The sequence below is a fragment of the Ctenopharyngodon idella genome, chromosome 17 (genome assembly GCF_019924925.1).
Source record: "Ctenopharyngodon idella isolate HZGC_01 chromosome 17, HZGC01, whole genome shotgun sequence".
NCBI lineage: Eukaryota > Metazoa > Chordata > Actinopteri > Cypriniformes > Xenocyprididae > Ctenopharyngodon > Ctenopharyngodon idella.
In genome coordinates, this window is record NC_067236.1 from 27,551,079 (window position 1) to 27,576,554 (window position 25,476).

At 37.1% G+C, this 25,476-nt stretch overlaps 1 protein-coding gene across 1 annotated transcript in view; it reads right to left on the bottom strand.

Moving 5' to 3' along the window:
• The window catches only part of gabrr2a (gamma-aminobutyric acid type A receptor subunit rho2a), a 29,797-nt gene extending 12,224 nt beyond the window's left edge, over positions 1-17,573 (bottom strand). The window contains exons 1-3 of the mRNA XM_051869203.1: positions 16,971-17,573; positions 14,811-14,917; positions 1,473-1,540 (exon numbers count right to left, since the gene is read on the bottom strand). Of these exons, the coding sequence (XP_051725163.1) occupies positions 1,473-1,540; positions 14,811-14,917; positions 16,971-17,095 (300 nt within the window). The 5' untranslated portion in view covers positions 17,096-17,573. The remainder of the gene's footprint in view (positions 1-1,472; positions 1,541-14,810; positions 14,918-16,970) is intronic.
• Between the last annotated feature and the right edge of the window lie 7,903 nt (positions 17,574-25,476).

The window sequence follows — 25,476 nt, forward strand, 5'->3', positions numbered from 1 at the left end:
GTGTGCAGGGCCTCAGGCCTGTCTCGCCACCGTATATGCCTTGCAACAAGCCACAAGATGGTAAAGCAGAGGAGGCAGACTCATCCACCTTAACTCTATCCACCTGCAACCCCACCATTGAGCTGCCGCGCTGTTCCAGGAGACACAGGGCTTGAACCGTGAGGTGCAAACACTATATGAGCTGCATAAAGATTCCTCCATGATCTCTCAATGTGAAGATCTAGGAAAAATAAAAGGCTCACAGACTTATATGCAGGGCAGCAGAGGTGGCAGAATAAAAATAACACCAACTATCTTATTTCTTAGACTAGACACTCTTAATAAGCTCTCAGTCAGGTTGAAAGGGGCAGCAGAGCGGCTTCCTGAATCAACATGAGACCAATGGTGTTTAATGAATCTCCATTCAGATCAGACGAATTTGCTCTCTTTTAAGAGCAAGCTTCCAAATTCACCAAATGGGATTGAGAGGAATGGATCTATCAGGAGAAGCCCAAAAAGGGAAAAACTTCCATCAGACTTCTCACCAAGGTCTGCATACAATCCTCATGATCGATTCTGCGCTGCCATCTCGGCAGCAGTGGAACCCAAAGCACGAAGTGCAGACGCTCGACTCTCATCTCTCAAGAGCGAGTTAAACATGGGCGGAGCTTGCCACAGTGAACACATTACAGTGAATGGATTCAGCTCCCTCGAGAGCACGCGCTCCATACAAACGCTGGACTCTCATCACTTGAACAGAGCTTCCTACTGCAAATGCATCGCTATGAGTGCATCCAACTCCTTAAAGGGCCGAACACGCTCCGTGCAAATGCAAGATTCTATCCCAAGAGAGAGAATCAAGAAAGAGTAAATGCTCTTACCGTGAATGCATCACAATGAGCGCATCCAACTCTCTTGAGAGCTGAACGTGCTCCATGCAAACGCTAGATTCTGTCCCTCAAGAGAGAATCAAGCAAAACAGCAGCTCTTGCCGCGAATGCAGCACAATGACCGCATCCAGCTCTAACAGATTCTGGTCTTACACGTGCATACAAACAAACAGCTCCTGAAGACAAAAAAGCTGATGACATGTCTTGCACGGGTGCTCACTCGTGATGTCATAGACTGCCGTCAGCCAATATCTGGCGTGTTTGGTACACGTGTTCAGACACCGGTCACACTGAGGGCATTCCCCATTGTTTCAACTCCATGATGCAGTGTCAAAGTTCCACTTTAAAAGCGAACTCAAAAGACAACTGTACATATCTCAATAATTTGATGAGAAAATGTGCTTAATTGTAATGAAAATAATGTCACAATGCAAAAAATTCTAAAAACAGGCTTATTTTTTCATGCAAAAATTATTTCTTGTTTTCTTAAATTAAAATGAAATAGTTTAATGTGTGTTCATATGTTCTAGAATTTAGAGTCAAAGAGTTGAGGATGTTACATAAAACAACACATGTGAAAAGCAAATGTTTAGGATTACCTACCATGTCTACTTCTGAAATACTGTCCAAGCTTTCAACTTGTACATCAACTCCCACTGGAATAGCAGGACCTGCAAAAAACAAAACAAAAAAACATTTACCCATTTATACAACATATACAACTCTGTTTGTCAATTGATTTACACCATTTTCTCCATCCTGCTGCTTTATGATCTCTTTTGCATATGCCATGCATTAATTTTCATTATACTCATTGTTTATTGGAGTCTGACAGCTTCATACCAGTTGCAATTAGCAGGGTGTTCGCTAAGACTTCTGTGCGGATCATTAAATACGTCCTCACAGCCAGATCTGAATCTGTTTGCTTTCCACCAGATCTGTTCACAAAAGGCTTAGCAGCTGCTTTGACATCTGACGGATTGTAAGGAACGCTAGTTCTCAAAGGACAGGCCTTCAACCGGAACTGCAGCTTTGATATCCTACATGGAGCAGCACTTGTAAGGTCTTTTGTAGCAAACATAAACCCTTGCTCTTTCCCAGGATTAGTGTAATAGGGCTATCTGTCACTCAGAAGGTAAGACATTTAGGTAAATGGGCAGGGGGCAGCCGGTACATATGGAAGGGGATGATGCACAAACGTCGGACAGATTCGAAACGAGATTTCCAGTGTGTTCCACTCCTAGTCTTAGTAATCCGACGAGATTACTGGAGATGGTAAATGGTGGATTAAACTTTGATGCTCAAAATGATACTGACACTGACTGAAACTTGCCATTATGTGTCACTTAATGTGTCGCTCATAAAAAAACCTTTCATGAAAAGCACAAGCATTGCTTAATATGCTGCAGAAAATGCATTTGAGCCCTGTAGATAAATAACTGCCAACTGTGGAGATGACTTTTACAAATTTGCTTATGTAATCCAGATCCTCATAAGTAAACTATTGCCATGCAACACCCACTGGACTCCATCCTGTCAATTTCCCTGTCATGTATCATCAAGGCTTTTCATTTCAAACAAATAAGCCTAAATAAGAACACAGCTTCTAGGTAAAATCGATCTGTCCAAACTAATCAACCCCCTGCTGTCAGTTTAAATCTGAAACCATTAGAATGACCTTGAGTGTCCCATTTCTCAGTTATAGTTACCACTTGGAGGTGGTTATTTGTGCTTTTCCCATTAAAAACAAAAGCAAGTAACAGTATATACTCTGTTGTTTACACACTCTCATGTTGTTCCAAACCCATTTGACTTTCTATCCTCTTAAAACTCAAATATATCTCCTTTTGTGTTCCACAGAAGAAAAAAGGCACGCAGATTTGGAGCAACTTAATGATTACAACAAAATGTTCATTAAAGGAATAGTTCATCAAAAAAAAAAAAGAAGATTTTTTCTTATTATTTACACATTGTCATGTTGTTCCAAACCCATATGATTTTTTATCCTCTTAAATTCATAAAAATCTCCACAGAAGAAAGGCACAGATTTACACACTCTCATCTTGTTCCAAAACCGTATGATTTTTTATCCTCTTAAAATTAATTAAAAAAAAAAAAAGACATCCTTTTGTGTTCCACAGAAGAATGCAAGTCAAACCGGTTTGAAAGGATATAAAGATTATGACAAAATGTTAATTTTAAATTGACCTACTCCTTTACAAAAAAGATCAAATCACCCCTTTCCAGGGTTGATTTTAATAATTAATAGTGCTTTTCTTTCAAAGTTCCCGAGGCCACGTTGCTGATCGCTGGTTGACGTTTGGCGAGTGGGTGGTCTTTAAACCAGCTGTCTGCGGGGCAGGGCAGGCTGGGATAGTTGCATGTGCTAATCCATGGGGATTGGTCCGGTCACTACAAACCGCTGCCAGATTAATCTCGTCTCTAGCGCCAGAGCGCCCCAGTCCATAGCAGATCGAGCGATCCACCAGATGGACAAACCCATCAGCGAGGATCGCTTAAGTCTTTAACGGACAAATAAAAAAAAGAAAAAGTGAGAAAAGAGAGAGAGGAGCAACAAAATGTCATGTGATTACAATCGTCTTCAGTTTTGCATGCAGATTGCAAGACTAACTGATCCTTTCGCCGAATGTCAGAGTTCAGACAATTTTGGCTATACAAATAACATGAAAAACGCAGCTGTCTTTGAGACGTGGCATCCTGGCACGGAGAAGTCACTTGATATCTTTTGATCTTTCATTTCGGTTCGTATCTGATTTACGGCCCAGCTGGCCAGAACATTAGTATTGGAAGCAGCATTGAACATATGCAAATCTGCAGACAGAAGTAAACAGGGATGCATGTCATCGTACAGCATGAGACAAATCCTTAATATATGTAATCCTTCACATCAAGATACACATATTGCCCTGTAATGACCCATAAACACACAGTGAGTGCTATATGTGCTATACGTGTACATCAACCGATACTCCCCTTGTGGAGGATTAGGCATAAGCTTTATGCACCATCAGTTAGCAGTCTCTGGATTTAAACCAGACTGCAGTCATGCATTAGCAATTCTCTTTTGCTTCTGAAGTAAATCTCATTTATTCAGTACACATGGCACATTATACCTGCGCTACATTTTACTAATCATTGCTTAGGTAGAACACTGCAAAAAATACAAGAGACTATGCTGGATACTATCAACCTGGTCTCATAGGAAAGACGTAGCTGTTGGAACGTTTTTGCAAGTCGCCAAAATACGTACCAATACGTACATATCACTGCAGTTTCCAGCAGAAATGAACACTAGAGGCAGTAAAACAGCAAGCGCTTTTAATCGATTACGGGGTCAGATGGATTAGTAAAGACTCGTTTTCACATCTCCTTGAACAATATTGTTATGACTTCAAAACGCTTTTTTACCAGAGTGCACGATTTGTAAACGAATATATTTTGGACTTTGCATCACTTAACCAGCTCCATATGTTTCGCTTTTTAGACATAACAAGCTTACTCGGTAGCTCAGATGATACGGAATTGTACTTAAGACGAGAAAGCCCTGGGTACGAGTCACGGTAAAAGAGCTCAAAAAGTGATCTAAACGAGCTAAAACAGCACGATTACGGATGCTTTTAATGTCACATTTGCTTTTGTTAACACTATCGGGTAGGTTTAGGTGTAGTGTTGGTGGTACATTATTTTAAAACGCAATGGAGTGCAAATTTCAAATCAGAACTGCAGTGATTCGTATAAAAACCAATGTCATAAAAACGTAGGCCTACCATATTCACGTTTATCTGTTCCGGCAAAAAAAAAAAAAAAAAAAAATTAACACGCTTTTAGCGCCACTCAGTAGACATTTCACATCGAAACTGCAGTGATATGTAGCCTACGTATTGGTACGTATTTTATATTTCTGAACAAATGACTGTAAAATAAAAATATTATCCACTGTGGAATAACCTAACCCATAACCTGCTTGTTCTTCATAAAACATCTTGTTTGCCTCTACGTAAGATACTAATCTCCTGTTCAAAATCTTTGTAAAAATTTTACCAAGTACATTAAGCAAAGAAATTCCTCTATAATTTTCGACATTATTTCGATCACCACTCTTATATAAAGGGCAAATCACAGCCTCACACCAAGCCTCAGGGAAGTCACCGGTGTCCAATATTTTGTTATATAAAGAAAGCATAAGAAGGCATAACATGTGACGCTGCTTTCAGCATCTCAATAATAATGCAATAATAACTCTCATTAAGAACGGTACTGGTGGAAAGGTTTTTAGTGTACTGAAATCTATGTATTCTAAACTTAAATCATGTGTGAAAGGAACTGATGGTTTAACAAATTATTTTGGCTGTAGCATTGGTGTACGACAGGGCTGCATGGTGAGTCCACTTTTGTTTATTCTTTTCCTAAATGAATGTATAACAATGTTAAAGGAAAATTGTAAAGGTATTCAGATTGAAAGTATCACAGAAGTACAGATCTTGTTATACGCTGAGGATATGGCTAATGTATCAGATACAGTTGGAGGGTTACAGAAAGAAGCTGAACAGCTGAAAATATTTTGTAGCCTTTACGGTATGAGAGTGAATCTGAGTAAAACAAAAGTTATGGTATTTAGAAGAGGGGGCTCTTTAAATAAGGATGAAAAATGGTATTTCGCTGGTCAACAGATTGAAGTGGTTAACTGTTACAAATATTTGGGTATGTGGTTTACACTTGACTGTCATGGTGGAAAGCCCTGACAAGACTTAGCAAGCCAAAGTAAGAAGGCAATGCATTATAATGTATAATACACGGCTGGTACGATCATTGTTATTGTTTAGATGCTCAGGTCATTATTTGGCTATAGAAACAGGCAGATGGAGTAACACACCTGTGGCAGAGAGAATTTGCAATTACTGTAAGTTAACTTCGAATTCCTTGGTGATAGAAGATGAGAAACATTTCCTGTATGATTGTTCTTTGTATGTGGAACTGCGCAAGAAATATTTGGGTGATCTTGCTCTTGTTGGTGATGTTTGTATTGATGTGTCACATGTATGTAATTCTGAGTATGCATGGAGATTTGCATTGTATATATATCATGGAATGAAGAAAAGAGTATCTGTTATGTTATTGTGATTCTGTGGAACTATGGGCCGAGAGGCCATGTATTCCTGAAATAAACATAATTGATTGATAGAATACTGCAATTTGATGACGAAAAGCATGCTGAAAAGCATTGTTTTGGAAAAAATATGAAATTTTTCCTGATCCAAAAGTGCATGATGATGAAAAAACAAATACTGGTACTGACAGAGCTGTGAAAAGAAATGGTTCAACAAAACCATGCAAATAATTTTGATACAGCAAGATATTTTTGATAACCTCTAAATGCAAAAATAACCGCTTGTTCTAAACCAACCTGTTTTAGTCACTTGGCATTTCATAACCACTTAAGTATTTTCACTTAAGAAGATCTTCTCTATTATTACTTTGGTTTTAGTACGGTCTGATACATTCAGTAAAGGCATATTTCGCAAATGCAAAGTCAAATAGGGCCCATTTTGCACATCCTTCACAACACTTCTATTCCCTCCAATTATGGAAAATAATTTGTGCCACCCCAGTGTTTTCAGTGGCATTTTTTGCCTTGGTATTTGGCTTTTCATGGGTGGCTTTTAGCCCCTTGTTAAAGGAGGCTTTTTACACCAACACTAAATTAAACTAAAAACTAGGGCCGCACGATTTGGTAACACTTGGTAACACTTAGTTAATTTGGTAACACAAATTAACTAAGGTTCATTAGTTAACATTAGCTAACATGAACTAATAATGAACTGCACTTATGCAGCATTTATTAATCTTTGTTAATGTTAATTTCAACATTTAGTAATACATTATTAAAATCTTGTTAACATTAGTTAAAGGATTAGTCCAATTTTAAATAAACTTTTCCTGATAATTTACTCACCCCCATGTCATCCAAGATGTTCATGTCTTTCTTTCTTCAGTCGAAAAAAAATGAAGGTTTTTGACGAAAACATTCTAGGATTATTCTCCTTATAGTGGACTTCAATGGTCTCCAAACGGTTGAAGGTCAAAATTAAGTTTCAGTGCAGCTTCAAAGGGCTTTAAACGATACCAGACGAGGAATAAGGGTCTTATCTAGCGAAACGATCGGTCATTTTCGAAAAAAATGTAAATGTATATGCTTTATATAAACAAATGTTCGCCTTCTAAGTGCTTCCGCCAAAACCGCATTTCTGTATTCTCCAAAAAGTTTACGCTGTATGTCCTAAGCCTACACTATTCAATTTACGGAAAAAATGTAACTGGCGCTGCGTTCGTTCCGTAAGTAGAATAGGGAAGGCGTAGGACACACAGCGTAAACTTTTTGGAGAATACGGAAATGCGGTGTCCATTGAAGTCCATTATATGGAGAAAAATCCTGGAATGTTTTCATCAAAAACCTTCATTTCTTTTCGACTGAAGAAAGAAAGACATGGACATCTTGGATGACATGGGGGTGAGTAAATTATCAGCAAAAGTTTATTTAAAAGTGAACTAATCCTTTAATGCACTGTGAACTAACATGAACAAGCAATGAACAACTGTATTTTCATTAACTAACGTTAACAAAGATTAGTAAATACAGTAACAAATGTATTGCTCATGGTTAGTTCATGTTAGTTAATACATTAACTAATGTTTAAACTAATGAACCTTATTGTAAAGTGTTACCTGCGATTTTTCTAGTTAAATTTGCGATTTGTGATTTAAAATGCGATTTTTTTTTTTTATAACAAATGAACAAAAAAAATGTACACCAGGTTTGTTGTGCTTGTTTGTAGGGCTGAACAATTTGGCCCAAAATTTGTTTTTTTATATTAATACGACTAATAATAATTATTAAAATTATTATTGCTAAATAAAAATATTAAACAAAATAAGAAATATTACTATTGCAATAACACTTTCATTATTAAAAATAAAAAGAGTATTTAAGAATAAATATAACAATATAATAATTAGAAAATAATAATAATATTTTAATTTTACAGAAAACCTATTTTATGAAAAACTGCAGGGTTAACTGTTAACATGCAGGCAGCCTATGACTATAAATCATTAGAAAGGTCTAAGGATTTATTATAAAAAAATAATATTATCATGATAGAAATCTGTGACAATAATTTCTTAATTTTTTTGGTGAGGTATGCAAAATCAAAACGGAGTCCATGTCTTTAATATGAAATATGAGCCTCTTATGCATCCACTGTAAAAAAAAAAAAAAAAAAAAAAAACACTCCTGTACACTGGAGAAAAAACATGGATTATCATTTTTACTTCAAATTCCTTTAGAGAGAAGTATCATCTTTCCTATTTTACCCAAAATAGGATGGAGTGAGCATTACGGAGTGCTAAACATATGTCTGTTTCATTCATACTGGAAGCCAGAGGGTGCCCTCGAGCAGAAACAAAAAATATGCTTCACAGAAGTAATATAATTTATGACGATCCAAGAAATGCCTAATATGGAAAAAGGCATCAAGCTATCACTGTAGCTGAGTAAAAAGAATGTCCACCGCAGACTGCAGCAAGCCCTACTTGCGTGTAGATCCAATGGGCCAGGGCTGGGCGGGGCAGCAGAAGGTGGGGCGCGTTCAGTACGCCATGAGAGTATCACGGTTTTCTTACCGTGGGCGGTGTATTGCGGTTTTTCAGTTCGGTTAGAATATCGTTACACCCCTACTTTAAGGTCATTGCACAATTCTATATATAGGCTATTTAAACAAACAAACAAAAAATCTGTTCAGTGCATTAAAAAAAAGCTTCTTTTTTTTGACTATTTAGTGTTTTGGGAGAACATCAAATGAAAATGCCCTTTAACCCCCCCCCCCCATGGGTGAAAATCTATAATACTATGAATCGATGACACTGGATGACAGTTGTGAACTCATTACATCATGTTTTGAACTAGCAGTGAGATTTTCACCGTCAAGCAGATGCAACAATGCATCACTGAAAGAGATGACAGATCTGTGTATGCGTCTGAGGGGGTGAATATGTTTGGGCTATTTTCATTCCCTTTGCTGTGACCCCCTGCTGAACAAAGAGCAATTCCCAAACGTACGCCGAGTCAGAGCATCCAAATGAGTGACTTTTTAGATACTCTATTCATAGGAGGAACAGCATCAAACACTGAAGTGTTTCTTTTTCTTTGCCCTATATAGGAACACATCATTAAAAAAAGAATATGGGGACTGTATGGACTGGCAGGAGAACTTTCATTAGTTCTTAGCCTTTACTGCTCAAACTTTTAAGTGTCGTACAAAGAGAAGCCTTGAGCTCCCCCTTATTTCATCCTTTAATACCATTCTAACCGTGGTAGACTAGAGGAGTCTCTGCATTAAAGGAATAGATCATACAAAAATTAAAATTCTGACATGATTTTTCTCACCCTCCTGTCATTCCCTATGCTATTATTTTTGTCCATGGATCACAAAAAGGGAAGTTTTTGAATCTTTACACTTTATAGTGGCCATGACTGTCAAACTCCATAAAGAACAAACACCAACAATAAAAAGCACTATAAAAGTCTTCTGAAGCCATATGAAGTCATTATTCCCTAATAATCTTACATTTTTGCACACACAAAACAATGGCGTTTTACTGACCATGACGTTGGCATGCCATTTTTGAATCTGGACATGTTTATATCAGAATGCCTACAGAAAATATAAACTTAATATATATACATCGATCAGGCATAACATTATGACCACCTTCCTAATATTGTGTTGGTCCCCCTTTTGCTGCCAAAACAGTCCTGTCCCGTCGAGGCATGGACTCCTGAAGGTGTGCTGTGGTATCTGGCACCAAGATGTTAGCAGCAGATCCTTTAAGTCCTGTAAGTTGCGAGGTGGGACCTCCATGGATCGGACTTGTTTGTTCAGCACATCCCACAGATGCTCGATTGGATTGAGATCGGGGGAATTTGGAAGCCAAGTCAACACCTTAAACTCATTGTTGTGCTCCTCAAACCATTCCTGAACCATTTTTGCTTTGTGGCAGGGTGCATTATCCTGCTGAAAGAGGCCACAGTCACCAGGGAATACCGTTTCCATGAAAGGGTGTACATGGTCTGCAACAATGCTTAGGTAGGTGTAAACGTAACATCCAAATGGATGGCAGGACCCGAGGTTTCCCAGCAGCACCTTGACTGGTCTGCGGCTATGTAGCCCCATACGCAACAAACCTTTCTATCAGAACCAGCATTAACTTCTTGAGCAATTTGATCTACAGTAGCTCGTCTGTTGGATCGAACCACATGGGCCAGCCTTTGCTCCCCACGTGCATCAATGAGCCTTGGCCACCCATGACCCTGTCGCTGGTTCACCACTGTTCCTTCCTTGGACCACTTTCGATAGATACTGATCTCTGCAGACCGTGAACACCGCACAAGACATGTAGTTTTGGAGATTAACCCTAGCCATCACAATTTGGCCCTTGTCAAACTCGCTCAAATCCTTACACTTGCCCATTTTTCCTGCTTCTAACACATCAACTTTGAGGACAAAATGTTCACTTGCTGCCTAATATATCCCACCCACTAACAGGTGCCGTGATGAAGAGATAATCACTGTTATTCACTTCACCTGTCAGTGGTCATAATGTTATGCCTGATCGGTCATATGGACTACTTTTATGATACCTTTATGGTGTTTTTTTTTTGTTTGTTTTTTTGTTTTGCATCCTTTTTGGAGCTTCAAAGTCTCTTGTTACTATGATTATCACTGAAAATATCACAGTACAGTATAAAGGTTATGAGACAAAATGAGAGTGAATAAATAATGGAAATTTTTGGGTAAACAATTCATATTTAAAAATCTCATCTTCCCAGAGGATCAATTTGCACACACATCCAGCTGTTTCTATGTGATCTGATTGATTGTTAACGCTCCTAAAAGTGACAGTGACAATCTCATTAAAACTTGTGTAAAAACCTTGAGTAAAGTGTACAAAGCTCCATCTGCCAAGTTAAAAAAGCTTAAAAACTGCAATTGATTTGCGTGAGTTTAATAAGGTATTGCTTTGTAAAGGAAATATGTGGAATCAAGGTCAAAGCAAATCCATGTCAATGCATAAATTAAATTATATCAAAGCACGCAGACCAATCTTCCATTGTTATTCTTAAAGGGGTACATCACCGCTGGCAAAATGGGCTTTCAGTAAAACTTGTCTGCTTTGCAATAGAAAGGCAGGGGAAAAAAATTTAAATCGGTCCTACCTGACTAGAGAAAACAGAAAAAAGGCTGCTGTCTTCTCTTTTGCTAAATAGGTAAGAAAACACCCATAATGCACTGGGCATGTTGCCATCCAAGGCCACTCCCACCAGTCTGCTATGGATACGCTTGACCAGAGTCAATACTGCCTTGGTTTAGTAGCAAATACTTCTTAGCAAACTTTAAGTCATAATGGGTGTCGACTCGTATTGTTCCTGGTTGCAAGAATTCAAAGAGTAAACGTTTAGCGGGAGTGAGTTACTTTTGGATTCCAGTGAAGGATCCAGAGTGTTGTAGGCAGCGGCTAAAGACTGCAAAGAATCGTAAATATAGAGAGAACGCTACGACTGAATATCTAAATAAAAAAAAATCCTGGTGTTTGTAGTAAACATTTCACACTGTGTGACCATGAACACAGTGTTTCAAGACAAACGGAGGGGAAAAACTGAAAGAAACTCCGTTCTGTCAGTTCCATCTGAAGCAAAACGCCGTTGCGTACATGTAAGAAAGCATAATGTTCCATTTTTACCATAATGCTCTTTAAAGAGTAGACAAAGTACGATACGATTTTCAGTGATAAACCTATCCTTACAATGACCGTTCTGTTAATAACCCTCTGTCGATCCGACTGTTTGTGGGCAGGGATAGAAAAATGTGGAAGTATAATCTGTAGTTTTCACGAAAACTCTGGAGCTGACAAAAGACTGCCGGATGACGCAAAACACTGACAAATAAATGTGAATTTCTCGGTCCAGGTAACATGGAGAACGAGTAAACATACTGACATTGTAACAATACAAACCGGGTTGAAAGTTACACTTTAACATGAAATAATATAACGGACTAATGATATTATCGCTGTAGCAAACTGAGTGGAATATTTTCCTGAAAATTTTGCATGAATTTCATGAAATATTTAGTTCTTTCCTTTTTGTTTTAATGACAGCAGCACTCACAAGTTTGTGTAAAACTTGATGTTCTCCAGAATGCTTTCAGATGATCCTAAGAGCGTACAAAGTCTGTACAAACTCATATGATCAATTACACAAATGTACTTATTTAAAGTCCTCTTGTAGTCAATAATTTTATCCCTTAAAACTCATCTTTGATCACCAAAATTACATATTTAAACGTTTTTTTCCTGTGAAAAAAAAATGTTAATGCCTTAATATAGCTTGAATGTAATGTAGAGTTGCCTCATTTAATATACACAAATCTATGAATATGATAATTAGCCCCGCCTCCACTCACTCGCACAAGCTCAGAGATCCACTCTGTCAACTTACTGAGGTAAACGCTGCACAATGGTATCGCTTTTTACAACGTCGGACACATAACGGTAATCAATACGATTAGCGTTTTGCTTCACTACGTTATCAAACAGCTAATAATGTGTTGCTAATGTTACACAAACCACGTTCACATTCACGAGTCAGACTGCTGCCTTCTAACAATCAGTATATCCTTAGAAACTTTTTGAACAACTCAGAATGTCAGAGAAGAAAGGCATAGGGGAGCACGGGGCACAAACTAACGCGGGGTTAGTTGTAACACACGTGGTTTAAATACTTCCACACACGCTAGCATGAAGAAACTTAGCGTATTTACTAGTTGCCATATCGACAATATATAGAGAAAAAAATGCGCCAAAATCCAAAAATCTTTGGAAGATATCACTGAACATTTATTTAACAATAGCAAAAGTAAATTTCTTACTTAAACAAATTTTTCATCTATATTTTTAGTTTTTATTTAAAATTAGACAAATCTGATATTATTTTAATCTCCAATCTGTTGTTTAGCAGTTTGGGTAGTTCTTTAATGCTTCACTAACTATCAGAAGACACTAACCAGGTTTAAATTCCAGTTGCGCAGATAGGGTTTGTTGTAACACTGCGTTACAATGTGCCCCGCTGTTAGAACTGTGCTTTCTATACAGTTACGATACAACTGGCATAATTAACTTTTATGAATTTCTGTTGATAAACTTTGGGAAAAAAGATGAATAAAGACTGAGAGGAAGAACCTGAACATCCAGAAAATATTATTTCAAGAAATGTTCAGCATTTGTACTGGCTTGTCTATTTGTCTCGTGTTCTGTGAGAGCTGGAGGGAGAGGAGTGTTTTTGTTCAGCTCTGTGTTTTTCTGAATGTCTGGATATGTTTCTTCATCTGTTTGCCTGTATTGTTTTGACCAGTGCTGTATAGCTGTGTTTTGCAGAGTGTTCATTGTCAAACTACAAAATTATTTAAATTTGAATTTCTAAAAAAATGCTATTCTAAAAAAATAATTATTGTCTTTTATTGACAAAATATTTTAGTTTGCCATGTTTTTTTTTTAATTAAATCAGATAACATTTTTAGCTGTCATATGGTCATGTTACAATGTTCCCCACCTATGGGGCATGTTGTCACATTTCACTTCTCTTCTTTCGGGGTAAATAAAGAAAAAAGTATACACTGTATTAATGAAACAAAGCCACATATTTGTACTAGACATGTGTGAAATTAATGTGGAACAAAATAAATTCTCTGAACCCTAAGCAGAGTTACACAAACTGAGAAAGTCAAAAAGCGTTAGGTTGTGCCCCGCTCTCCCCTATAGTTCATCATAACATCGTAATATACATCATACACCCTTTATATTGCTAAATCTACCCGATTTTTCATATCAACAGAAAAATATACCGGGATAACCTTCTTTTGAGACTCCCTTGCGCGGTCAGTTAATCATATGCTAAACCCCGCCGGCACGTTGACGTAATTGGTTACAAGGTAGTTTGTGACGTCAGAAACACCAGCGATTTCAAACCGCGGGTTTGAGACTGTCTTTGGTTTACTGCAGAGAAAATACTCAGCAATGGTGTTAACTTATGAATTTGCACATGGTTTGTCTTAAAGTATGTTAAAAACACCAGATAGACATATGAACAACATTAAAAACTTGATTTTCACTTTAATTATAGTAACCTAGAAATAATGCGGAATCTATTTCTTCAAATCTTTTCTTTGTTTTAGAATCGAAAAACTTCCTCCTCATAGACTTTTTATGTTACATAAAAAGTAGTCCATATTTGGAGGTTTTATGCAGGTAACTGTATGGCTTAATATCAAATAATAATAGTCTAAATTCACCTACCTAATGCACATTACAAATTACAATTCTCAAAACCATATGCAATCCAGTTAAACTGAAATCCCAGTCTTATTTACAGCAGTGCTTGATAGGGAGGTTGTTTACCCCTCTAGAGGGAGCCAGTGTAGATTTTATGCCTGCTGGTCAAATAACTGACCAGAATGTTCTCCAACTGTGCATACTAAATATGTGCAATATGTACAGAAGCTCAAAACAATGAAACTAAAAATATTTTAGTGGCTTTTAGGTAAATAATGGACTGAGGAATTTATAATAGTATTTTATCAGCTTCGTCGACAGGACTTGTGTCTTTTTTAGTCTCATGCCCCAAAGTACAGTATTTTTGACTAATCTTCAGCTGCTCATGGAGGATGTTGACGCTAATCCTTTTACATTATACATACTGTACATGTCTTTGAAGATTTGTTTTTAAAATAGACTCCCAAATGAAGGTTATGGCATATAAATTAAAGGAATTCAGTTCACATTTGCAACACAGGAGAATGATGAACTAACCTCCAAATGCGGGCCTCATGGTGAAGTCATGATCGTCCACTTTCAACAACTGCTCCGTTTTCAGTCGCCGTGATTTTGTCACATCTGGTGGCTTCTTTGCCAGAGAGCTGTGGGTTTCAAAGTCACAAAAACACTCAAATCAGCCTCTTATATCATGAATTTGGACAATGTGCTCTATTATTATGTGAAAACGAGCAGAGGTTACATGAAAAATTCAGCCTGAACCCTCAAAGTCAATGACGTTTATATAATTTCTGTGAAAATGCAGCCACAAAAGTGTAATGACGGATTAAGATCATACACGGCGCTTGTATCAACAAATTGTTAAGGCAGTGATGAACTAGCTGCTGCAGCCGGATCTGTTTCAAATTACAGGAGATCTTATCGACAGACGCTCAGATGAGTCCCGAACACTGGATTTCATGAACTGTGCTTGCTCCAGTCAAGCAATGAACATGATTAACCCTTTATAATAATCACTGACAGTGACTTAAAAGAATCCAGCGAATAGTCAGCTGCCTCATTCCTCACAGCTTCTTGCCATTTGTAATTTATTTCCTGTTGCGAATATGAGACAGAAGGCAGCTTGCCATGACTGGCACCCTGTCTGGAGCGATACTGCTGGATTTACTCATGCAAATTTGCAGGCTTTTGCACTCTAACAACATGTTAATTCTAAAGATTGCTTGTTTGTTTTAATTTCATAGAACCATGAGGCTGTACCCATGTCAGCTTGTCAGGACAGCTTTGTGCCAATGTACTGTCCTTGGCAGATGGGCGAAACGTGCCTGTGACACGTGGCTGTTTGTCTGAGTAAAAGCACCAGTCCAAGCACACCCGTCATACGCATTTCAGTTCAGTGGCGGTATCATCTGTCTGGGTCACGTTAATTGCACCCAGGCCCCTGGCCTCATTTATGGCACTCTGCCGTCATACAGAAATCAGGCTAATAAAGATGGTGGAAAAATGAGTCTGATGAGAGAGACATCAATGGATGAGGTCACACCATCACCTCAGTTTTTATGTGCAACACTGTCATCTCTGAACACATATATCAGAAACATTATCATCAAATGATTGTAATTAGTAATGCACTGATAAATATCCAACATATGATATTTGACTATTTGGAGATTACCAGCATCAACTGATAATTGTGGCCACTTGGTCGATTAAGAGAAGTGTTTTTCTTTAGAAATAAGTTGCAAAGTCTGACACATTCAATGAATTTTTGCTGTTTTTGTTTTCATTTACCTTAACATGCATAGAATTAGACACATTATCTGTATACCACAACTTAATGAAACGTAATTTTAATAATGATTTAGATTGTGAGACAACTTAATTGAGGCATTCCTGTATTGTCAGATGAAAAAAATCCCTTCATGGACAAGTATAGAAAAAACTGACAACCAAATACATGCATTTTAGGGTCAACTTATTTAATTTTGTATATCCCAATTGCTATAATTAATTAAATTGTACAATATCAGCCACTCTGCACAGTAAAAAATTGTATTGGCCAACTAAAAACCTCCCTGGATAGCTCACCCAAAAATGAAAATTTTGTCATCACTTACTCACCATTAAGTTGTTCCAAACCAGTATGAGTTTCTTTCTTCTGTTGAACAAAAAAGAAGATATTTTAAAGAATGTTGGTAACCATACAGTTGACGCCACCCATTGACTTTCATAGTAGGGAAAAAAAAATACTATGGAAGTCAGTGGGTGCTGTCAACTGTCTGTTTACCAACATTCTTTAAAATATCTTCTTTTGTGTTCAACAGATAAAAAAAGAAACCCATACAAGTTTGGAACAACATAAGGGTGAGTAAATGATGACAAAATTTTCTTTTTTGGGTGAACTATCCCTTTAAGTACAAAAATCAAAGTCTTAGCATGCAGTGATATGTTTTTCTTCCACTTTAATTACTAATGAAGTTCTGAAAAATGAAAATTTGGGACTTAAATAGATGGAATCAAAGATGTTGTGTGTACGTGTTGACAGACATTCTCAATCATCTTCAATGTGATTATAGTCATCAACTTTTTCATCATTAACAGTGAGCCCAGCAATGTGCAGGTGTAGTCTACTCTACATCAACATCAGCATGAGATGTCAACCCAAGTTTAGCTGTCAAAGATTGAATTGCCACTTACGTTCCATGCTTCTGAGTTTCCACAGCTCCTGTCCACCTCCTCTCTCTCGTTGCGTGTTTATTCCGGCATTCCCCAAACGAGCCCAGGAAGAGCACTAAAATCAGTAACTGTCTCAGATAAGGCATTATGCAGAGTAGGTGAAAAATCTACAGGTGTGTCCTGAAATCCAGCTTAATCCATGAACGCGGTGACTCGGGAAAGGCAGCATCTTTCCGTTCTCAGCGCAGAAATCGCTGCAGCTCGCATCTCTGGCATGCGCGATGTGAGAATGGTTTAAATATCAGCGCGACGCGACTCAAGCTGCAGCTCCGCGCGGCGTCTGCTGCCTGTCATTGGTTATCAGCTGCACAGCTGCTTTGACCACATGGCATCAGCGGTGGGCATACACGCGCTTCCCACAGTTGTCTGTATGGTTGGAGGAAAAGACGGATTAGACAGAGACATATGACCTGAAAAAAGCTCTGCATCGGAGACTATGGTTTCAAATCTAATGCACGAGTTGAAACGCATCCACTAAGTGCCAAAACATCCTCTAAGTGTTTGACGCAATTCCACATAATTCTCTTTGGCTCGTGCCTCGTGGGATCAATGCACCGCAGTTCTGGAATTACAAGTTTGATTCACTTCCGATTAAACGGTGAATGGACTTCTGTTTAAAATTTTGTGTATTACATAATCTAGCTACTACCCGCTACTATTTTTAGATGCCCATCAACTTACATTTCAACCGAACTCAAAAGTTTAATTGCTGCCTTGTTTAAAGGGTTAGTTCACCCAAAAATTAAAATTCTGTCATTAATTACTCACCCCCATGTCGTTCCACACCCTTCGTTCATCACAAATTAAGATATTTTTGATAAAATCCGAGAGGTTTATGACTCGTCCATAGACAGCAATTTAACTGACACTTTCAAGGTCCAGAACGTAGGCTACTAAAGACATCGTTAAAACAGACTACGTGACTGCAGTGGTTCAACCTTAATTTTATGAAGTGACAAGAATACTTTTGTGCGCAAAAAACAAAACAAAATAACGAATTTATTCAACAATCTCTTCTCTTCTTTGTCATTATCCTTACGTAGTCACCGCAGTAAGCACAGTGAAGGCTTCCGTGTTTACGTCCGAATGCCGGCTCAGTATTGGCCAAATCTGATCACCTGAGCAGCACGATGTATGATGCTGACGCAGGAGCCGGCCAATGAGTCAGCATTGAACCTGAGAGCGCTGGATGTAAACAACATCATAATGACACAGAAGAGAAGATATTGTTGAATAAAGTCGTTATTTTTGTTTTGTCTTTGCGCACAAAAAGTATTCTCATCGCTTCATAAAATTATAATGTTGAACCACTGCAGTCATGTGGACTATTTTAACAACGTCTTTAGTACCTTTCTGGAGTCATATAGCCTACCTCTCGGATTTCATCAAAAATATCTTAATTTGTGTTCCGAAGATGAATGAAGGTCTTACGGGTGTGGAACGATATAAGGGTGAGTAATTAATGACAGAATTTTCATTTTTGGGTGAACTAACCCTTTAAGAACAACCTGCAGCAATAACTACAACATGCCTTTCTACCACTATGAATTTAAAGGTGCAATAGGTGATTCTCTACAGAAACAGTTTTTGTTATACTGGTTGAAAGTCTCCTCATATCCTGATAGCAATCATTATGTTAAATGGTCTAAATGTATTTTTGTAAATATATCGTTTGTGGAAGGGGTAGGACCATAAAATGTTCATCCAATCATTATATTCGGTCCGAATGAAATAATAAGATGTCCTACCTGCCTGCCAACGTATCATCATACGTCATCAGCGCGTTTCATGCTATGCAGAGTTTATGTAGACAGACGCCAGTCACAAGCACCACAACCAAAACAGCAGCCACGTTTTTACAGTTCCTTCCGAATCAAAACAACAAGCTTATGCTACGTTCATGCCTTAACTACCATAATTAAGAGATGGCAACACATGACGTTCTAACCAGAGCTGTTCACGTTCTCAGACTCAGCATAATGCGTTTCCATGTCAACAGTATCAACACCGAAATGAATCTGCAGCAGTCAGGTACAAGCTCTAGGTTGTGTACGCTCATTATTATTTTAACGTTAAGTGCTTTGAGACATGAGGTAGATTAACGCCGTCTCTTGTGCTGATTTGCAGAGAGCAGCTGTGTGTAGGGTTGCCAGGTCTGTGCAACAAAAATGCTATTTTCTCCATCATGCGGCCGAATTCTCCACTGAATTTGTACGTTTGGGGGGTGTTTTGGGGCTGTTGGAGCACCGAAATCATACATACAGGGAAAACATTTTTACTTGTGGCAACAATTTAAAATTATGCCAATTCCACGGGAAAACCACAGACTTTGCATTACTGCATTACTTAAATCCTTTAAGTTGCAACTCAAAATGAAGCCATTAAACAATGACATACATTTTTAAAGCCCACTCCAGCTCAATAGGCGTTTATTAGCCGTTTTTGATTTGTGTAAAATAAAATGGTTATATAATTCAAGCTGTAATTACTGCTGTTTGTTGGTTTGTTTGTTAAAAAAACATAGGCCTAAATTGCTAAAATGCTATATACGAATTTACAATCCCTCAGGTAATTGTAGCCCTTACTTGTTATCAACTTACATTAAAAAAAAAAAAATTATAAAGTAATGTTAACCACAAGCCTTATTTTACTCACAAATCCAAAACCACCATTCTAAAAATACATAAAACAGTCCCAAGGGAATCCATGGCTTGAAAACTGTTCTGGATTTTAGGACTACAAACATAACAGCTCTGCTGGTTAGAAATTATTGTGCCAAGTTAAATGGATGGAAACAAACATGATAAAAAGATTGAAAATCTACTGATATGTTCAGTTTCTTGGTTTCAACTGCTTAAAGATGTCTTTTAAATATCATAAAGATTATATAAACCATTCTATGAATAGACCATTCTATGAAGGATCGTAATAAACTATTTATTTAGTGATATAATAAACTCTGATAGAAACAACCCAGAGATCGAAAAAGAATCAAATTATAGTAGTCAATGCCTTTCCCCACTGTTTCTTTCCATTTGTAATTTCTTTCCTATTGAGAGAACATCAGACAGAAGGCAGTTTGCCACAACTGGCACCCTACTGTAATACTGCTGGATTTTCTTTTGTTAATTTGCATGCTTTTTGCATCTGCATCAAGACAAACTGCACCCTCTGAGTGATGACCGCAATTCCAAATTTGTCTCTTTGAATGGTAATGATGCAGTTTAGGAAGGACAAATTTGATTCACTACATGTGAATAATGTTGGGAAACACCAATGAGAATTTGATACAATTACAAATATCGGTAACACTTTACAATAAGGTCCCATTACTTCATGTTAGCTAAGGCATTAACTAACATTAATGAGCAATATACATCTTATAATATTTATTAATCTTTGAACTGTCTGTTCTGGATTTTAGGACTTAAACAAACATAACAGCTCAGCTTGTTAGAAATTTTTTGGATTAATGGATGGGGAAAAAATGATGAAAATCTACTAATATGTTCAGTTTCTTGGTTTCAACTGCTTAAAGATGTCAATAAAATGTCATTTGTTAAAGCTGCAGTCCGTAAGTTTTGCCTCTTTGTCGCCATCTCTGTTTGAAACCTGCAATTGCAGTTATTTGGGGAATTATCATCTTTACGCGGGTTGTGCCTCGGCACGATTCCTGAGCGTGGATGAATCTAATGTTTTGAGGAGAATGTGTGGCTGTCAGTCACCACACCGGTGGATACTGTACAAGTTACTGGATGTATGACCAAAATAAGGATTTTCACCGGAAAATGTCATCTGAACAAGTAGTAACAAATCTGCCATTTTTGTTCTGACAACTGAGAAAAAAAAGCATTACAGTAAATTGCGCTACCAATGGTGATTAAATCTAACGATCGCTTAGCTCATATCACATCAAACTATGCAAATTATTATTATTGTTATACTTTGTTCTCAACTTGTTAACATTAGCATTGCTTGACTACATGTATTTAGTGTGTAATAGCGTTATCTGTAGATTTCAATTGCTGTGCAGTCTAATCTCTAACGATAATTTGTCATACCATACTATCTGCCATGAAAATAAGTTTAATTATTGAAGCTGCTGTGAGAAAAAGGCTATAAATGATCCGCCACCTGCAGCATCCTCACATGATATAGCCTACTAGCTGGGACTCGTTCTTTATGTAAACAGACGTGAGACAAATGGCTACATGCTCGAATTTCCTGCGGAAATCTACCAGTACCACTCAAATTATAAAACATTATTACAAGCTTACCAGTGTGAATCAGGTTAAGGTAAGGAGATAGTTTTGAACACTGGCTGGTTATGTACTTGCTCAAAAATTGATTTTGGATCATTTTATTACGGACCGCAGCTGTTCATTGATAGCTCAGGTCCATTAAATAATATTAACAGAACTTTAAATTTTTAAATCGTAGTGCCGAAATGATACGGATGGTGATGGGAGGAAAAATTATATTCCAGTGCTTTTGCGTTCTCTCACAAAACATTTTTATGTTCACTCACAAAACTTTTGCCTTCCCCTAAGAAACTCTGGGTTTGCCACAAAACTTGGAAATAGTATGACGTATTAATAAAAAAAAAAAAAGAAGTAATTTCAGTGCTTTTGCAAGCAAATGCAAAGTTTCTCAGAAGAATGCAATAATTTTGCAAAAGAATAAAAATATTTTGCAAGAGAATGCAAAAACATTGAAATATAATTTTTCCATCATTTTTAAATTTTTTTCCATCACCCTTAGTTGTTAGTTCATGTAAACTAATGTAGTTTAGACATGTCACCATGATATCAAAATAGACAATACTTTTTATTTTATTTTTTTGGAATATTGCAGTATTTATTATAAATGAATTATCCATGCATGTCAATATATATATATTTTTTTAATTCATGTAAACTTTAATCAAAATAACTTCCCCTCCCTCTTGTTACTGGCGCGAGGGCGGGACAACCTGTCACCCAATCAGTTCCCAATTGGCAAAATCAAGTCCCGCCCTACAATTTCAAGTCCTGCATTTTTTTCTTGTTGTTGTCTTCCGTTTTATGCTGACTGTAACAAACCTTAATTGTAAAATTGTGGAACCTTATTGTAAAATGTTACCCAAATATCTGATATCATTAAACATCAAAAGCGAATGGCTATGAAATACAGTCAAACCAAAAATTATTCAGACATTTTTGATATATTTTTACTAGTGGGTGCAGGACACTGTAGTTCATTTATGTAAGTGAGGATAGCAAAATAAAGTAAACTGTGACATATTATACCCAAAAATTCTTCATACAGTGGACTACCAGTACAATTGATAAAAATTTGGGACCAAAAATTCTTCAGACACTTTGACCTGACCATGTTTTGCTTAAGTGTTATCTGACATAATTAAGATAAATTTTTTCTGACACAGTTTAACTCTGTGATATTGTCATATTTTATTACCATTTTTTAAACTATAGTGAATAAGCTGTATTAATGAATAAAATGTTCAAGGTGTCTGAATACATTTTGGTTTGACTGTATAGCTCAAGTAAAACATTTGACAAAAAACAAAAAAAATCTTTTGTTAAGACACCTGTGTTGTTAAAACACCTGTGAGGAAAACTGACGTAATACATTTCCAAAATTGACTTTGACACCAGTTGCTTAAAAGTCATTGCAAAATCGTATAAGTAAACTTATTTCTGAGAAAAAGTCTATTTTGTTATCTAATGCAATTGAAATCTTTTCAATCTCATGAAGATTTCACAAGAAGATTGGGGGGGGGTGATCTCCATCCAGGGGCTTGCCTGAAGGTCTGCCTTTCTGCCACTGTCACAGCAGCAGATGGTAAGGCTCTTTTTTCATGCATTTGTCCTCCCACTCACTCAGCTCTGGCTCTACTGCCACTGAAACTCAGCTTATCTGGGATTTCACAGCAATTCAGCACTGCCACGCCCCAGCTCCGTATCCACTTGATGCCTGCCACTGAGCTGGAGCATCGCCAGTGTGTCACTAAAGGATCCGTTACGTAAAAGTTTGTCAGGCCTCTCATATTAAAGGGATAAATCTGTCCCCTGCACAGCCAGGGCTTTTGTGTTGCAGTGTTTGCAAATCAAAATGGAGAAATTCAATTGGAAATATAAACAAAGCTATCCTTGGACGTTTTTTGAAAAGACGTGGCTGATGGCATGTAGGAGGCTTTTCAAACGTACCATGTCAACCTCATGATATCCAGCCTTAACTGTGTCCAAATGAGCCCTGCCACATTGGCTCTGCTCTAACAGCCAAGTGACAAAGATTGGCAATCTGAGTGACTCTGATTGGAGGTTAGCGCTCATGCAGACAGGCGACATCTTTTGAAGTGCGGAGCAAAGCACTGTAGGGCCTCTTTTGCGTTAAATTTGCTCATCTCCTCCCTAGATGATGGGGGCTGGAATCATTCTCACAGTTCACACTGCTGGAAACCTCAAATTGTGGACTAATGTTGCATGCATTGCTCTTACAAATTTAGATAATAAAGGAAGAGTGACAACCACATTGTGTCTTTTTCCACTGTATTTTGTTCAGCGCTGATCTAGCCTACTGATTGTTTGGCGAACTGTGCAAACACTCTCATACTGAGATATATATTTTACTTGAGCTATGATGAGAGAATTACACCAAACGGATGTGCAGTAATGAAATACAGACTGTTAATCTTTAAATCATAACATAGAGATAATGTACAGCTATGCGTTGTCCCACTTAAATGGCTACTTAAATAACTAAATCAGTGTTTCCCAATCTTTTTTCAGTCATGGCACCCTTTGAAACTTGTCAAAAATTTGTTGTCACTATACTAACGTTGATACGATACCTTGAAAAGTATCGATTTTTGATACCACAGGGAAGAACCGCTGTACAGTGTTGGGTGTAACGCGTTACTAAGTAACACGTTACTGTAATTAAATGACTTATCCACCGAAAAAGTAAAGTAAGGGATTACTGTTCATTTTTAGGTAATTTAATTACAGTTACTTATAATGTACTTGCGTTACATACTGTAAATTAGTTAAACAGTTCTGTATAAATCAATATTGAATTAAAAATCTAAATTTGTCGTCTAAAGGTGAAAGTGAACACTGCCTCTTTAAAATCGTTAGCTGTAGTGCAGTTGCGCGTGAGTTCGCAACTTCGCACCAGTTGGCTGCGTAGTCGCTGTCTGAAGATGTCGGCAGAAGGCTGTTTTTCAGAATTTAAATATTCCAATTACTTCACTTTTTTTACACAAGTAGGCAAGAACATTACGGTAAAATGTAAGCTATGTCCTAGAGAGAAAACACTGCGCGCGCTCTCTGAGAGACGGTCTTCAGTCAGTGTGCTCTCAACCAAAGCGCACACACATAGCCGCCTCTCTTGTCTATCCGGTCAAGGTTTATAGGGATTTTAAGAATTAATAAGTAACGAGTTAAATTACTTATTGATTAATTAAATTACTTTTCAGACAGAGTAATTAGAAAAGTATTTTAAAAAAATTTATTGATGATGTAATTAGTAATTAATTACTTTTTTGAAGTAACTTACCCAACACTGCCGCTGTATATACTGTCATATAGATATTTTTAATATTAATACTTTTTTTTTTTTGTCCATTCATTGAAAGTCTAGGCAATCAATAATTTCTTTTGAAGAGATCACTTCATATGATGACAGATTTTAATTAAGGCTTTTATTCATATATAAACATTGCTCAATTACATTACTAAATGTTTGCTCACTCAATATATTTGTTTTTGCAATGGGGGTAATTTTGTTGCAATAGCACAAGATATCTTGATTCCAAACTTTTAATTGAATTTAAAAAAGACAAGTAAACAGTCAGTAATAAGAAAAAATGAAATACAGATTAATCAAATAAAGTTACAAAAGTTATCCAGTCAAGAGCAGTGATTTTCTCTTTGTCTTATGTTGTTTGATTAACATTAACAACACAGGCAGCATGTTTATTAGGCTGTTGTCACTTTAAGACCTGACGCATGGATTCAATATACTGTTGCACATGCGTTTTCATTCTATAGCTTTTACATTCACTTAGGACGTAACCGATGCGTTTATGTGAATACTCGGCAAGACGGACATTTGTGACAATATTCTTGTGTGTATTTGACCGTTTAATAGGAACAAGCAGCGAAAAAGAAATCAATTTGACACTCGCAAGCTGCTTGAGAGGCGGCTGTATGCGTACTTTGGATAGAGGAGCACTGAAATTCAGATCAACCTTTCTTACGATTTGCATTTTTATTATAAATTTGTGTTATTTGTTGTTATTGGAGACATCAGAGATTGATGATACATAATAAATTATTTTTCTTTTTTTTTTTTACACATTTTAGCAATTTACATTTTTTTGGCACCCTGGTTGGGAAACACTGAACTAAATAAATGACATGAAATATTGATTCGAGTTGAAATTATTTTAATTATGTAATAA